This window comes from Dreissena polymorpha, chromosome 1, assembly GCF_020536995.1.
Source record: "Dreissena polymorpha isolate Duluth1 chromosome 1, UMN_Dpol_1.0, whole genome shotgun sequence".
Classification (NCBI taxonomy): domain Eukaryota; kingdom Metazoa; phylum Mollusca; class Bivalvia; order Myida; family Dreissenidae; genus Dreissena; species Dreissena polymorpha.
This window is the reverse complement of record NC_068355.1, coordinates 52,821,218-52,834,882: the sequence shown is the minus strand read 5'-3', so window position 1 is coordinate 52,834,882 and position 13,665 is coordinate 52,821,218. Positions and strand designations below refer to the sequence as shown.

General features: G+C 33.3%; 1 protein-coding gene across 3 annotated transcripts in view; it reads left to right on the top strand.

The window, feature by feature from the left end:
- LOC127880971 (ubiquitin-like modifier-activating enzyme ATG7) overlaps positions 1–13,665 on the top strand; it is a 40,648-nt gene that overhangs the window by 5,583 nt on the left and 21,400 nt on the right. For all 3 annotated transcript variants that reach the window (XM_052428514.1, XM_052428492.1, XM_052428503.1), the window contains exons 5-7: positions 2,573–2,650; positions 3,984–4,100; positions 5,942–6,085. In XM_052428514.1, the coding sequence (XP_052284474.1) occupies positions 2,573–2,650; positions 3,984–4,100; positions 5,942–6,085 (339 nt within the window). The remainder of the gene's footprint in view (positions 1–2,572; positions 2,651–3,983; positions 4,101–5,941; positions 6,086–13,665) is intronic.

Genomic DNA, 13,665 nt, shown 5'->3' with positions numbered 1-13,665 from the left:
TAAGGGCGTAGCACCATTCTTCCCTAATGTCCCACCTTGCACTTTTTGATTCCAACAATACCCTTATTTTATTTGATCTCATGATAATAATGCATATTTTATTTGAAGTTTGTAATACATTAACAAAATTGTAGGGTTAACTGGTTCTATTAAGTACAGAAACAATTTTTTTAATTAAACTACTATTTACTATTAAGTATAATTTGTACATATAATACATGCTACATTGAAAATATGTAACAGGGATAATATGACAGCCCAGGCTAAAGTGACCTTTTGACAAAAAAACACCCTTTGAGCTTGAGTCGAACCTTGTGGCTAATTGAGCTTTCAAACCCTTAACCGTTGCTTGCAGAATGGTAGAACCAGTATTGGAGACACCTGAAAGTTTATTGCCTTGGTGGAACCAGTATTTAGGACACCTTCAAGTCTATTCAAGTCTATTACCTTGGTAGAACCAGTATTTGAGACACCTTCAAATCTATTACATTGGTAGAACCAATATTTGAGACACCTTCAAGTCTATTACCTTGCTAGAAAAAGTATTTGAGACACCTTCAAGTCTTTTGCCATGGTGGAACCAGTATTTAGGACACCTTCAATCCTGCTTCCTTGGTATAACCATTAATTGAGACACCTTCAAGCTTTTTGCCATTGTAAATGTAGAACCAGTAATTGAGACACCTTCAAGCTTTTCGCCAAGATAGAACCAGTAATTGAGCCACCTCTTACTCTATTACCTTGGTAGAACCAGTAATTGGTAGCTTTGCTAAGTATCAGTAAAACATAACTTTGAAAGATTACACACAAATTCCTGATTGCAAGATAGAATCCATATACGTAAAACAGAGCTCCAGATAAGGATTTGTGAAATAAGTAACGGTACTGCCACTGACAGAAAGATAAGGAGTAACGCTTAAAATCAATTAGTACCTGTACTACCATATCCAAAAATACAGGTGGTACTGTACTACCCGTGTTCTTGGATATTGAAGGGTGTATAACTGACTTTACAGAAACATTTGCAACAATTATAATGAATATATGTAGCTTCTTAAACAGTTACTGTATTAGGTTTTCCATTCTGAATTATGATGCTAATACAACTACACATTAAAACACATGACTAATACTATTTCTTCATTTTTCTTGACAAAAAAAACACAAGCCAATTAGTAAGCTAAGTAAATGAACACTTATTTCACTGTCTCATCCGTTTCCGATCGTGTTTTCTAACGTTTTACGCCACCGATGCAATCAAATCGTTTAGTTCGGGGTGACAATGTCTTTTTCTGGGTTTACAGATTTAATGTCAGGATGGTTAGAAGACACAGTATGTAGTCATTATATGACAACAAAGTGTTGTTTTGAGCCAATTCCGGTTAAGCCGGCATTCAATTGCGCGCAGACATATCGTTTTTGACAGATTTACAAGTTACAGGAAATCACGCGACAGAATAGACAATAATATATGACCCCAGTCTACAATTTTTCGGTAATTTAAATAAACGAAAAGCGCCGTTAGGTTAGAGACCAACAAATCACGCAGCGCTGACGCAGACGTATCGGTACGGCTAGATTTTTTTCGTAAATGCGTAAAATGGATATTAATGTCGTAATTGTACATCCAGTTTATAAAAATAAATGCGTAAATCTTCATGAAAAATGCGTATTTACGGCTGTACGGCCCTTATCTGGAGCTCTGGTAAAACCAATGTTGACACCACTTTTGCCTCTCTTAATCATCTATATAATGGCCCATTTTAGCCTATGTAGGGAGAAGTGACATATCCTTTGACAAAATTTTGCAAAAGCTTGATTAAAACTGTCAACTGAAAATGGCCCATAACATGGTTGTTAACCCTCACTCAGAGGCAATGCAAAATGGCTATGTGCAAACAGCATAAAACCAGAACAGCCTGCAAGTAACTCATCAGTATCTAAGGGTTGGAAATGAAGCCTTTAAAATCTAGTAAGAAAGGTCTTTGAATAAATATATCTTTCTTAGGGACTATGAATGCGTAAAAATACGTATATAAGTGGTAAAGGGTTAATTTATTTACTTTTGATTTATCAATCCCAATGGCCAAAGGAATATATTCCTAATGAGCCTTGCTTTGAGAAAATGGGTCTGAATGCGGCAGCAAGATTTACCCAAATACACCCAAATACACCCAAATACACTCAAAATACCCAAATAATTATAATTTAGACTCATTATGGCATGTTTGTCCATATTTTTTATTAAGAAAGGGATAGGGTTAAGATATTAAGATATTACGTTTTTCTTAATATTGCTTCACTTGATTAAAAAAGTCCAAAAATATGGACAGACATGCCATGTGTCAAAATAATGAGTATTTGGGTATATTATTTGGGTATTTTGAGCGTATTTGGGTGTATTTGGGTAAATCGTGCAACCCGCTCAATGAATGTGGGTAAAGTTTTTTCCCAGATTAGCACATTTAAGCACATGCATTTAGCCCTGCAAATTGCACAGGCTAATCTGGGAGACACTTTATGCACATGCATTATGCCCAGTTTTCTTAGAACACGACTCATTTGTATGCAGGTGTGGAAAGCAATCACATCTGGAGCTGCACTAGAGAACACAACACAACTCTCCAGGCTTCTGCTACTAACATTCGCAGTAAGTAGAAAATTTGAATTTATATTGGCTTGTAATAAAATCTGTATGCTTGTAGAGACACAAACACACATGGATGACATTGGTTCGGTTTAAAATTTATTATTTTGAGTTTGTATGTAACAAAATATGGACTGTGAAACTTTCAATACAATGACTTGTGTGGTTTCAGCATTGTTCCTTTGTTTTCATCTTTTGAATGATGCCTTAGTAAATATCATAGGGTGTTGTATAAATTAAGTTTTATGCCAAAGTTGTAGGCTACAGTTTGTGAAGACGATTGAGTTTTAGACATAATCATATATAGAAAATGAGTTTTTACTTGTAACAAAATTTTTTTTTATCAATTTGTATATTAATAAAGAGTTTTGGATGCATACATTTATAGAAAATTTGTTTTTAGAGCAAAGTGGCTTTTTAAAAGGTCATCAATTCCTTTTTTTAAGTGGACAGACATGCTGAGCTGGAGTATTTTTGAGTTTGTTAAGAAAAAAGCAATCATTCATCATTCATATGGCATATGAGACACATCATGCGAAAATGGGTCTTATTACATATGCATGCGCATAGTCTGGCAAGAAGCTACCCTGTCTGTAATAAAGTCACATAAGGTTTTGGGGTCTCAATAGCGGTCATAGTAGCTCATGATCAGACTGTGCAAATGCGCACGCTGGTCTGGAGCTTTGCTGGCTGCATATGGCATAAAACCCATTTTCTCATGATGTGACTCATATTCTGAATAAGATGCCTAGGTTATCAGACACATGTTTGTCCTTGTCAAAAACATGTCTTTGTTATCCTGGCAGGACATCAAGAAGTACCACTTCTACGATTGGTTTGCCTTCCCCTGTGGCCTTGGTAATCAGTCTCATGTTTGTCCTTGTCAAAAATGTGTCTTTGTTATCCTGGCAGGACATCAAGAAGTATCATTTCTACTACTGGTTTGCCTTCCCCTGTGGCCTAGGTAATCAGACACATGTTTGTCCTTGTCAAGAATGTGTCTTTGTAATCCTGGAAGGACATAAAGAAGTATCATTTCTACTATTGGTTTGCCTTCCCATGTGGCCTTGGTAATCAGACACATGTTTGTCCTTGTCAAAAATGTGTCTATGTTATCCTGGAAGGACATTAAGAAGTATCATTTCTACTATTGGTTTGCCTTCCCCTGTGGCCTTGGTAATCAGACACATGTTTGTCCTTGTCAAAAATGTGTCTTTGTTATCCTGGAATGACATTAAGAAGTATCATTTCTACTATTGGTTTGTCTTCCCATGTGGCCTTGGTAATCAGACACATGTTTGTCCTTGTCAAGAATGTGTCTTTGTTATCCTGGCAGGACATCAAGAAGTACCATTTCTACTATTGGTTTGCCTTCCCCTGTGTGTGTCCTGCTCAAGACTTCACCCTGGTCCGCCCTCCACAAACACTGCTGCAGGCTTTCACACCAGAACAGGTGAGACTTGTACATACTGTGGCCCAGTTCTTAGCTCACCTGATCACTACATGATTATTGTGAGCTTTTGTGATCACCCTTTTCCTATCAATCGCTGTTTGTCGTCCGTCGACAGCATTTACCTTGTTCATACAATAGAGGTAATTTATTTTCCAATCTTCACGAAACTTGGTCAAAACATTTGTCCGATTGATATCTCGGCAGTTTGAAAATGAGTCATTTGAGGTCAAGATTTAGGGTACTTGGTCAAATTAAAGAAATGCTTGTTAACACTCTATACTTTTTTTTACCCAAAAATCCTGAACATGGCCAACAGGGATGGGCATTTTTCAATGTATGGCTATAGTGAAACATTGTTAACCCATAAGTAGCCAATTTTTTGTCTAAATCATAATTAAAGTTGATCAGAAAATTTTGTTTTAATGTTATCCGGGATGAGTTTGAAAATAGTTTTGGTAGGTTGAAAAAAAAGCCACCAGGAAGTTGCTTTGATATGTCTAAAGTGAAACTTTGTAAATACCATACATCACATTTTTTTTGTCCATTTTCATGACTTACATTTTTATAATTATATCTTGAGTTTGAAAATTGTTTGAGTGTCAGTCTTCTAAAAAGCATCAATACCAGGGTCAATAAGTTATCCTTATGGGGTAATTGTGGAACCGAATGAACACTCAATTGTTTGCTTATTTTCCCCATAAAATTCGCCCTCTTGTTATTAAAAAAGACCAATTGTTATTTCTCTAATACACACACACTTGATGCTCCTTGCTGAATTGATCACCATCCAAATGCAGCTAAAACTATTAACTAGATATGCATGATTAAGCTTTTATGTTTGTTATAAAAAAGAAATAAGCCTCCAACCTTAAACAAAGTGTTAGAACAACTGGCACCAGGTGAGCTATGTAGGTACTCTTTATCTAGGGTTTGTATGCTCCCTCCCTGGACATGAAACACAACTTGTATGGTGTTTTGTCATTCAATTATTTCCACAGCCGTTCTCCCCTACCAGCAGCATAGTTGGCAGTTACTGGTGTAAGCGCTTCTGGTACTAGTAATTGGTTTAGATTGGGTAAGATTCATCATATGACATCCGTCGTCAACTTTATTGGGTAAGCTTGTAGTGCAAAAGTGTCAGTAGGTTAAATTACTTCTGTGATAAACTGGTAAAAACATTGAAAAATTCAAACAGATGAATCTCCTCTGGGAAAACGGGGCTTAAGAAATGGGGTAAAGTTTCACCCCAGATAAGCCTGTGCAGTCTCTTGATGGAAGTTTCGTCGTATTAAAATTCCAGTTAAGGTGGAAAGTGTTGTCCCTGATTAACCTGTGCAGACTGCACAGGCTAACCTTGGACGACTCTTTATGCACATGCATTAAGCCCCATTTTCCCAGAGCAAGGCTTAACTGTATTGTCCGTTTCCTAGCATGTTGTAGGGCAGCAGTGATGCAGTATGCCTTTTTGTCTTCTGCTCAGAATCAACACTGGTTTTAGTTGTCAAGAGACCACTGTACATATGTTTTTCTTTGATTGGAAGTGAAATTATTGATAATTGATTTGTGCAGGCTTATATCATAATAAAGAAGTAAGTTGCCCTGTAAGATAACAACCATTCACTCAAGAGAACGTGCATGTTTTTCATAAATTGTTTCATTATTTGTAAGAACTTTCTAACAAACATCAATTTTTAACATTTAGTGAAACCCATGCACATTATTTCAAATTCTTTAAAAAAAAAGATACATATCCGGTGTTTTTATGCTAAAATCTTGTATCTGGTGAATATTTAGGAATGAGATACAGCTGTCTATTTCAAATTTCTCAATACTTTTCCTAGGCTGACCAGATATTGGAGAGATACAGGGAGTTCCAGTCCAGGGGTAAGGAAGGTGTAGCATTCTTCATCATTGTTGAAGAAGCCTGTACCCTGTCAGTTGATACACTTGCCTCTACTGAGAGACATATGCAAAAAGGGCACAAGGTTAGACGTCACCTTCAAAATGATAAGCCTTTTCTGCTCAGGTACGCATTTTGGCCCATTTGTAGTCCCTTAGACAAGTACTTTATTTAAAGACCTTTCTTATTAGATTCAAGTTTTAAAGCCTTCAATTCCATCCCTAAGATACTAATGAGCAGCAAACAGCATAAAACCTGAACAGATTGCCAGTTACTCGCAGACTGTTCTGGTTGTATGCTGGTTGCATACAGCCATTGTCAATTTACTTCTGAGCGGGAAAGGGTTTATGTGCATGTTAGAAATGTCAAATTTTGTATTTTATTAATAATACTGATGTTTTATGAAAGAAACATGTAAAGTAGACATGATTGTAAATTAGGCCATGAAAAAGATAAACTCAAAAACATACAGGCAAAAACATACAGTGTGAGAACTACATTATTCGACATCTATTAATTATGTATTGCCGCCTATTTAAGGGGGAGCTCTACCACATATTTTCCTCTTCTCTATATCAGAAGCTAAATGGTTCTGAAAAGTTTTCTTAAGTTCTTCCATGTTGCCACAAATAAATCTGATTTTAAGCGATATTCTTTAATATAAAAGAAACTTGTAACTTGCATATATTTCAATTAAAAAAGCAAAATACTTCTTCATTTTAAATTTAAACAGAAAACTTAAGTGCCAATTTAGTTTTACTACATGAAGTGCTGACATTTGAGGGTCAATCTTTTTTTTAAAAACATTTTGTAAATGGTGCCAAGGCCCTTTTCATTGTGAAAATTGCGTTTTATTTTCACTTAAATTGGTAAAGTAGTGTTGTTTTTGTTTTTTTTGCAAACAAATACTTGAAATTGAGAATTTAAGTATTAAATTTATTAAGGTTAAACTTATAAGCTGGATAGGAAAATGAAAAATAAAATGTTGCAATTAAAAAAAAAATGTTTTCCTTTCAATGTGGAATTCTAAGCAGTCATTTGGGAAATATATGAGTCGCGTTCTGAGAAAACTGGGCATAATGCATGTGCTTAAAGTGTAGTCCCAGATTAGCCTGTGCAGTCTGCACAGGCTAATCAGGGATGACACTTTCCGCCTTAACTGGATTTTCGTGTAGAAGGGACTTCCGTTAAACGAAAAATACTATAAAAAAGCGTAAAGTGTCGTCCCTGATTAGCCTGTGCAGACTTCACAGGCTAATCCGGGACGACACTTTTTTTTTTTTTATTCAATATAATACATACAATGTATACATGAATATATACAACATAGTGATTGTACAAAGCAATAAAGTTCAGACATGTTATACAAGATATGCTAATTTTTTTTAAAGAGAAAAGAAAAAAAATAATAGAAGAATTGTTATGAAAAATAATGAGTTGTATAAAGTCGGAAGAAAGCATACTGGACTTGTGTGTTTCGTTGTATATTCAAAATGATCTTATAAGATTGAAAAAAAAAAACATACAAAAATATTTTAGAAAGATAAACTTACATTAGAGTGAAATGTATATAAGTGGACAAACATCATGAGAATTTAATCCGATTCCATTTTTGTTCAAAGTTTTGTAATGTGTCATTACTGAGGGCTATTTCTTTCTCAATCTGGACTTTAAGTTTGAGACTATGGATAAAACAATTAAAATTTGGTACTTCTTTTTTGAACTTCATGTTAAAGATGAACAATTTCATCATTATAAGAATAAAATTCACAATATTATTACAATCTTTTGATTTCAATGAGTAAATTCCGAAATTTACATTTAAGAAAGATAGTTTAACGTTTAGTTGCTGTTGTTCAAGAAAAGATGTTAATTGATTCCAAATAGGCTGGATGTGTTTGCACTCCCAAAACAGGTGTTCTATAGTTTCGATGTTTTCACTGCAGAAGTCACACAGATTTGAATTAGATAATTTGCATTTAAAGAGATATTTATTTGTAGCTATAATTCTATGAATGTATTTATATTGAAAATTTCTCAGAGTGCTTTCAATAGTTGCTTTATATGGCATGGTAAATATGTGTTTCCAATTAAGTTCATGTACTCCGAAAAGGACTTGCCATTTATTTTGGGTTTTTGAGTTTTCTGTAGGGTTTTTAATTTGTAGTGTGTAAAATATTTTATTTGTTTTGTTTTTTCTTCCAACTATATTTTCTACGAATGTTGTTTGAGTACATGGTGTATTATTTGTATTGATTTCAGATTTAATATGTTTGGGTATGCTTTTGATTAATGTGTAGTACTTCAAAAAATTATTTGAAGGTATTCCGTATATGTAGCATATATCATTAAAAGAGTAGAAATCCTTAATTCTGTAGTCATATAATTGGTCCACATATTTAATGCTTCGTTCAAACCAATCTTTATAGAAAAACGTCTTATTGTTTGAAGTTATGTCTTTATTGTTCCATAGAATAGTTTTGCTGCTTGTTTGGGTTTCTAGGTTATGAGTGACATCACTCCATGCTGATAGAACATCAGACAGAAATATGTTTTCGTTTGCAATTTCATGTAAGATAGTATTGCTGATGTTACATTCAAAGAGGAAGGAGTCACCATATTTTTTTAGAATTTTCTGATAGAATAATTTCCATTTACTTGTATTGGCATTATCTAGGTATCTTTTAACCCAGCTGCATTTGATTGCATTCAAGAATGAGTCAATGTTCGTTAATTGGATACCTCCATTTTCTACAGATTGAATTAACTGAGTTCGTTTTATTTTATCAGGCTTACCGTCCCATATGAAATTAAATATTGCTGATTTTATATCGTTAATAATATCATTTGGTGGATTTGGGAGGACTGTTAATACATAAATTAATTTAGGAAGTGCAAACGTTTTCAATACTGTGTTTTTTCCGATAAGTGTAAGTTTACGGTGATGCCATGATTTTAAGCAGTTTTTTAAATTCTGTAATTTAGGTAGTATGTTTTTAAGAACTGTATCTTTTTCATTATTTGTGAAAGTAATTCCTAACGTTGTGGCTTCATCGGATGTCCAATTAAATTTCATTTCTTTTTATATTGGACATTATTTTGTTTTAATTTACCTACTCGTAGCACAGTACATTTGCTTTTGTTTAGTTTCAGACCCGATGTCATTCCGTAAAGGGTTAGCGATTCTATTAGGTTATGGAAAGAATCGTAAGTGTCGTTTAAAAAATAAGTTGCATCGTCAGCAAATAGGGACTGTTTGATTTCTTCGTCAGGTTCTAGTGATATGCCTTTTATGTGTTTATTTGATTGGATGTGATGTGATAGATACTCGATGCAGATAATAAATAGCGATGATGAGAGTGGACATCCTTGTCGAACCCCTCGTTCGATGTTAAAACTGTTTGAAAAGAAGCCATTGTTAATGATTAAACTGTTAATATCGGTATAAAATAGTTTGACCCATTGAATGAGACTTTCACCAAAGTTCATATTTTCTAAGCAAGAGAACATAAATGAATGATCAAGCGAATCGAATGCCTTTTCGAAGTCTGCAAAGAAAATTAGACCAGGATTATTTGAATTGTTGAAATAGTTTATGCATTCTTGGATAAGACGAACGTTTTCACCAATGTAACGTCCTTTTATGAAACCAGATTGAGATCTTGAAATGATTGCTGGTAATATTTTTTTTATTCTGTTTGCTATACTTTTAGTTGCAATTTTATAATCATTGTTTAGTAAACTAATCGGGCGCCAGTTTGATAAGGATTCTAAGTTTTTTCCAGGTTTTGGAATAAGTGATATAATACCTTGTTTTTGTAGCGTAGTTAAGTTTTCGTTGTTAAATGAATAGTTTAGTGAATTAATTAGATGTGTTTTTATATCATTCCAGAATATTTTATAAAATTCGATTGTGATGCCATCAGATCCTGGGCTTTTGTTATTTTGCATATCTTTTAGGGCTAATCCACATTCATATTCATTAAGCAATCCGTCGCACAGTTGTTTTTCCTCTTCGTTTAAAGCGTGATGTGTATTTTTAAAAAGGGTGTTATTTTCAACATTTTTTCGTTTATAGAGGGTTTCGAAAAATAAACGTTGTTCTTCTAGTATTTGAGTCATGTTTGTTATATCTTTGCCTTTGACTACTAATTTGTGTACAGTTTTTTGTTCACTTCTACGTTTTTCAATGTTTGCGAAGTATTTTGTATTTTTTTCATTGTGTTCAACATGCTGTGCACGCGCTCTTAGTATAATTCCATTGAGACGTGTATGATAGATTCCATCTAATATTTGTTTTTTTAATGTTATTTCATTTTCAATGTCGGTGGTATCATTTGTGTTTGTTTGATGCAATTGTTTTTCAAGTGTTTCAATGGTTTTGATGGTTTTAGTTTCAAGTTTGTGTGTTTCTTTTTGTTTAAATGATGTGTATCTAATTGTTGTGTTACGTATATTTCCTTTAATTACTTCCCATAAGGTGTTTGGGTTTGCATCTTTATTATTTTGAACTGTATTTAATATTTCCTGTTTTATTTGTGTTTGATATTGTGTATCCAATAAGATGCTGTTGTTAATTTTAAAGTATCCTGGGCCTCTTTCAGGTTGTATATTATGCAGTTTAAGTTCAACTAGAGAGTGATCAGTCATAAATCCTGGTTTTATGTTACATGTGTCAATAATGTTGCAAAGAGATTCAGATATTAAAAAATAGTCTAGTCTACAAAATATTGTTGGTTTTGTGTTTGAGTGCCAGGTGAATTTGCTTTCGTTTGGGTATACTGTACGCCAGATATCTATCATATTGTAGTTTTCAATTATGTTATTTAAAATATTTCTATTTTTAGGATGAGTATAAAGGTTTCCATTCTTTTTATCTAATAATGGGTTCAGGACAGTATTGAAATCACCACCGATTATAATATTTTTATCTTGGTTATTAATTATAAAAGATTGTAATGTTTCGTAAAATGTGGAATCATCTATGTTAGGACCGTAAACGTTGATTAATGTTAGTTGTGTTTCATGTATTTTGATATCTATACTTGCTAGTCTGCCAATTATTATTTCGTTAAAATTATCAACTGTGATCCCTATGTTACTTTTTATCAGAAAGGCAATGCCTTGTTTATTAGTATATTGTCCACTGAGGTAGATGTCCCCGTCCCATTCATCTTTTAAGGTTTGTGTTAAAGTATGTGTCAAGTGACTTTCTTGTAGTAGGCATATATTTTTTTTTTTTCGTCTAACCATTTGAAGATTTTAATGCGTTTGTCTTTATTGATTAGCCCTTTTACATTCAGAGTGCATAATTTAATCATTTAAAGAAAGGGAGGGTGTGTAAATATTATTGTGTGGATTTGTCCAGTAAGTTTCTATTTTAAAACATGTCCAGTAGGTTTCTCTTATAGGACATAAGATGTCCATACATACATACAAACGTTTAATTGGTATACAGCATACATCAACATCATTTTTAACTCTAAATTTCTGCATTTTAAGATGAAAGCAATTCAGCAAATTAAGTACAAAAAAAAACAAAGAAACAAGAACAAAAAAACAAACAAAGGGATAGCAAGGTAAAACAAATGATCGTGATTGCAAGCAAACAAATCAGTTTGTTTACATCAAAATACATGATTTTACAACAGGTTTTTTACATATATGTGTTAAAGAAGTGACTTTTACAACATAAATGTTTTGAACGTATTATTGTATATGTAGTGATTCATCTTATCGCATCCAATGCAGAACATATAGTATGATATTGAGAATGAGACAAAAAACACCCGATTCTTACGCATAATGACATTTAAATACTTATAAAGCATAATGTCTTAGATGAAAGCATGTTTTCAAGTTATTTACATATACTTACATATATTTACATCTATATAAATAAATACTGACATATACAATCACTCACAAAAACATTCCCATATACATTTATATCTATATCTCAAATAAATGCATAATTTCTTAGATCAAAAGCAAGTAGATAGCTGCATGGGATATTTTTTGAGTTACATGTGTACCTACATATATTTATATTAACAAGCACACAAGTTAAGACAATGACCACTCTGTTTGAAAAACAAATAAGAGTATGATATGAATAGCAATGACATATAAGGATTGACAAATAAACATCAGCGTTTTAACAGAAACATTCAATTAAAGAAATAATTTATTTGTTTTTATTATTACAGAAAAGGTTTATACGTTACTTTTTTGCAAATTTGCATATTCTAAACACATGTTGACTTCATTTAAATAAGATAAGGACTATAGTCTCACTAGTGGTTTGTGATGGTTTAAATAATCCAATTTATCAAGGTGAATGACCACATGCTAACAATACTATATGATTTATAGTCTGTTTTACAGTTTGACATTTATATTCCTTTTTATAGACTTTTTAATTACTATTTGTTTACAGGTTCACTTATATCGAATAATGTATCGAGAAGTGCATTTCTGATATATGTAAATCATTTTCTATCGCTCACTAGATAATGTATAGTCTGGTTTGAAGATTGACATATATATGCTGTTTTTACAGTCTCTTTCATTGTTAATTCGTTTACAAAGTATACTTACATAGAATAATGTATCGAGAAGTGCATTTCTGTTATATATCAAGCATCGTTTAAAACAAAAAAATCAACGAACGTTATTAGTTAATTATAGGGTATAATTACAATAAATAATAGAATATATTTACAAATGTTTTTTGAATTACAGAGAATTGTGTAACATACAGAAGCGTGAACTATTTTATTAGAATCATACCATGTTTCAGTGACATGGGGTCCATACATGGTAGTAATGATGTCTTTAACGTCCACTCACCCCCGTTCTTCTGAAGCGCCTGAATTCTTCAATAACATTGTTCACGTTGTCATAAATGTCAAATTTGATGCGCTCATCAGCAACAGTTTGACCATATACGGAACCGTTAAAGTACCAGGCACTACTTATGTCCGGGTGTAGGTGAAGCCTACTGATAAGCCCCTGGTTGGGCTTAGTGACGTCATCCACCAGTTGGTAGCCATTGTTCTTCATGGGGGTCCTCTTTCGCATAATGGTGGACTTCGCAGAGTTGTTTTTCAGTTTAATAAGGACTGGGCGGGTTTTTCCCCGCTTTGTGGGGATACGATGGATCGCCACTATATCAGTCAGCAGTAGGTCTACCCCTGCATGGGTCTTCAGGGTTGATGTTACTGCTTTTGCTAGTGATTCTTCTGATTCGTCCCTATTTTCTTGAATGTTCAATATCTTAATATTATTCTTCCTGGAGTATTGCTCATTGTTATTTGCTTTTTGATGTGCAAGTTTGCTCAGCTCATATGCTTTATTTACTTGTTCTTGTAGTGATTTATTTTCAGAGGTTGTGGTGTCTTCTATTTTTTGTATTTTTTCTTTTAGGTTTGTATTGTCAAACTCTAGGGAGTCGATTTTTGATTGCATTTCATTAATCTTTGAACTAACTATGTGCTCTATCTTATTGTTCATGTTCTCTTCAATTTTGGCCATAATTGTTGTTATTGTGCTGGTAATTAATTCTTCTATCTCTTCTTTTTTAAGCATACTCTTGAGCTCATCCCTCAAACTGGTAATTCCCTCTGTCATATTTTGCAGCTGTGTTTGGATAGTATGTAGCTC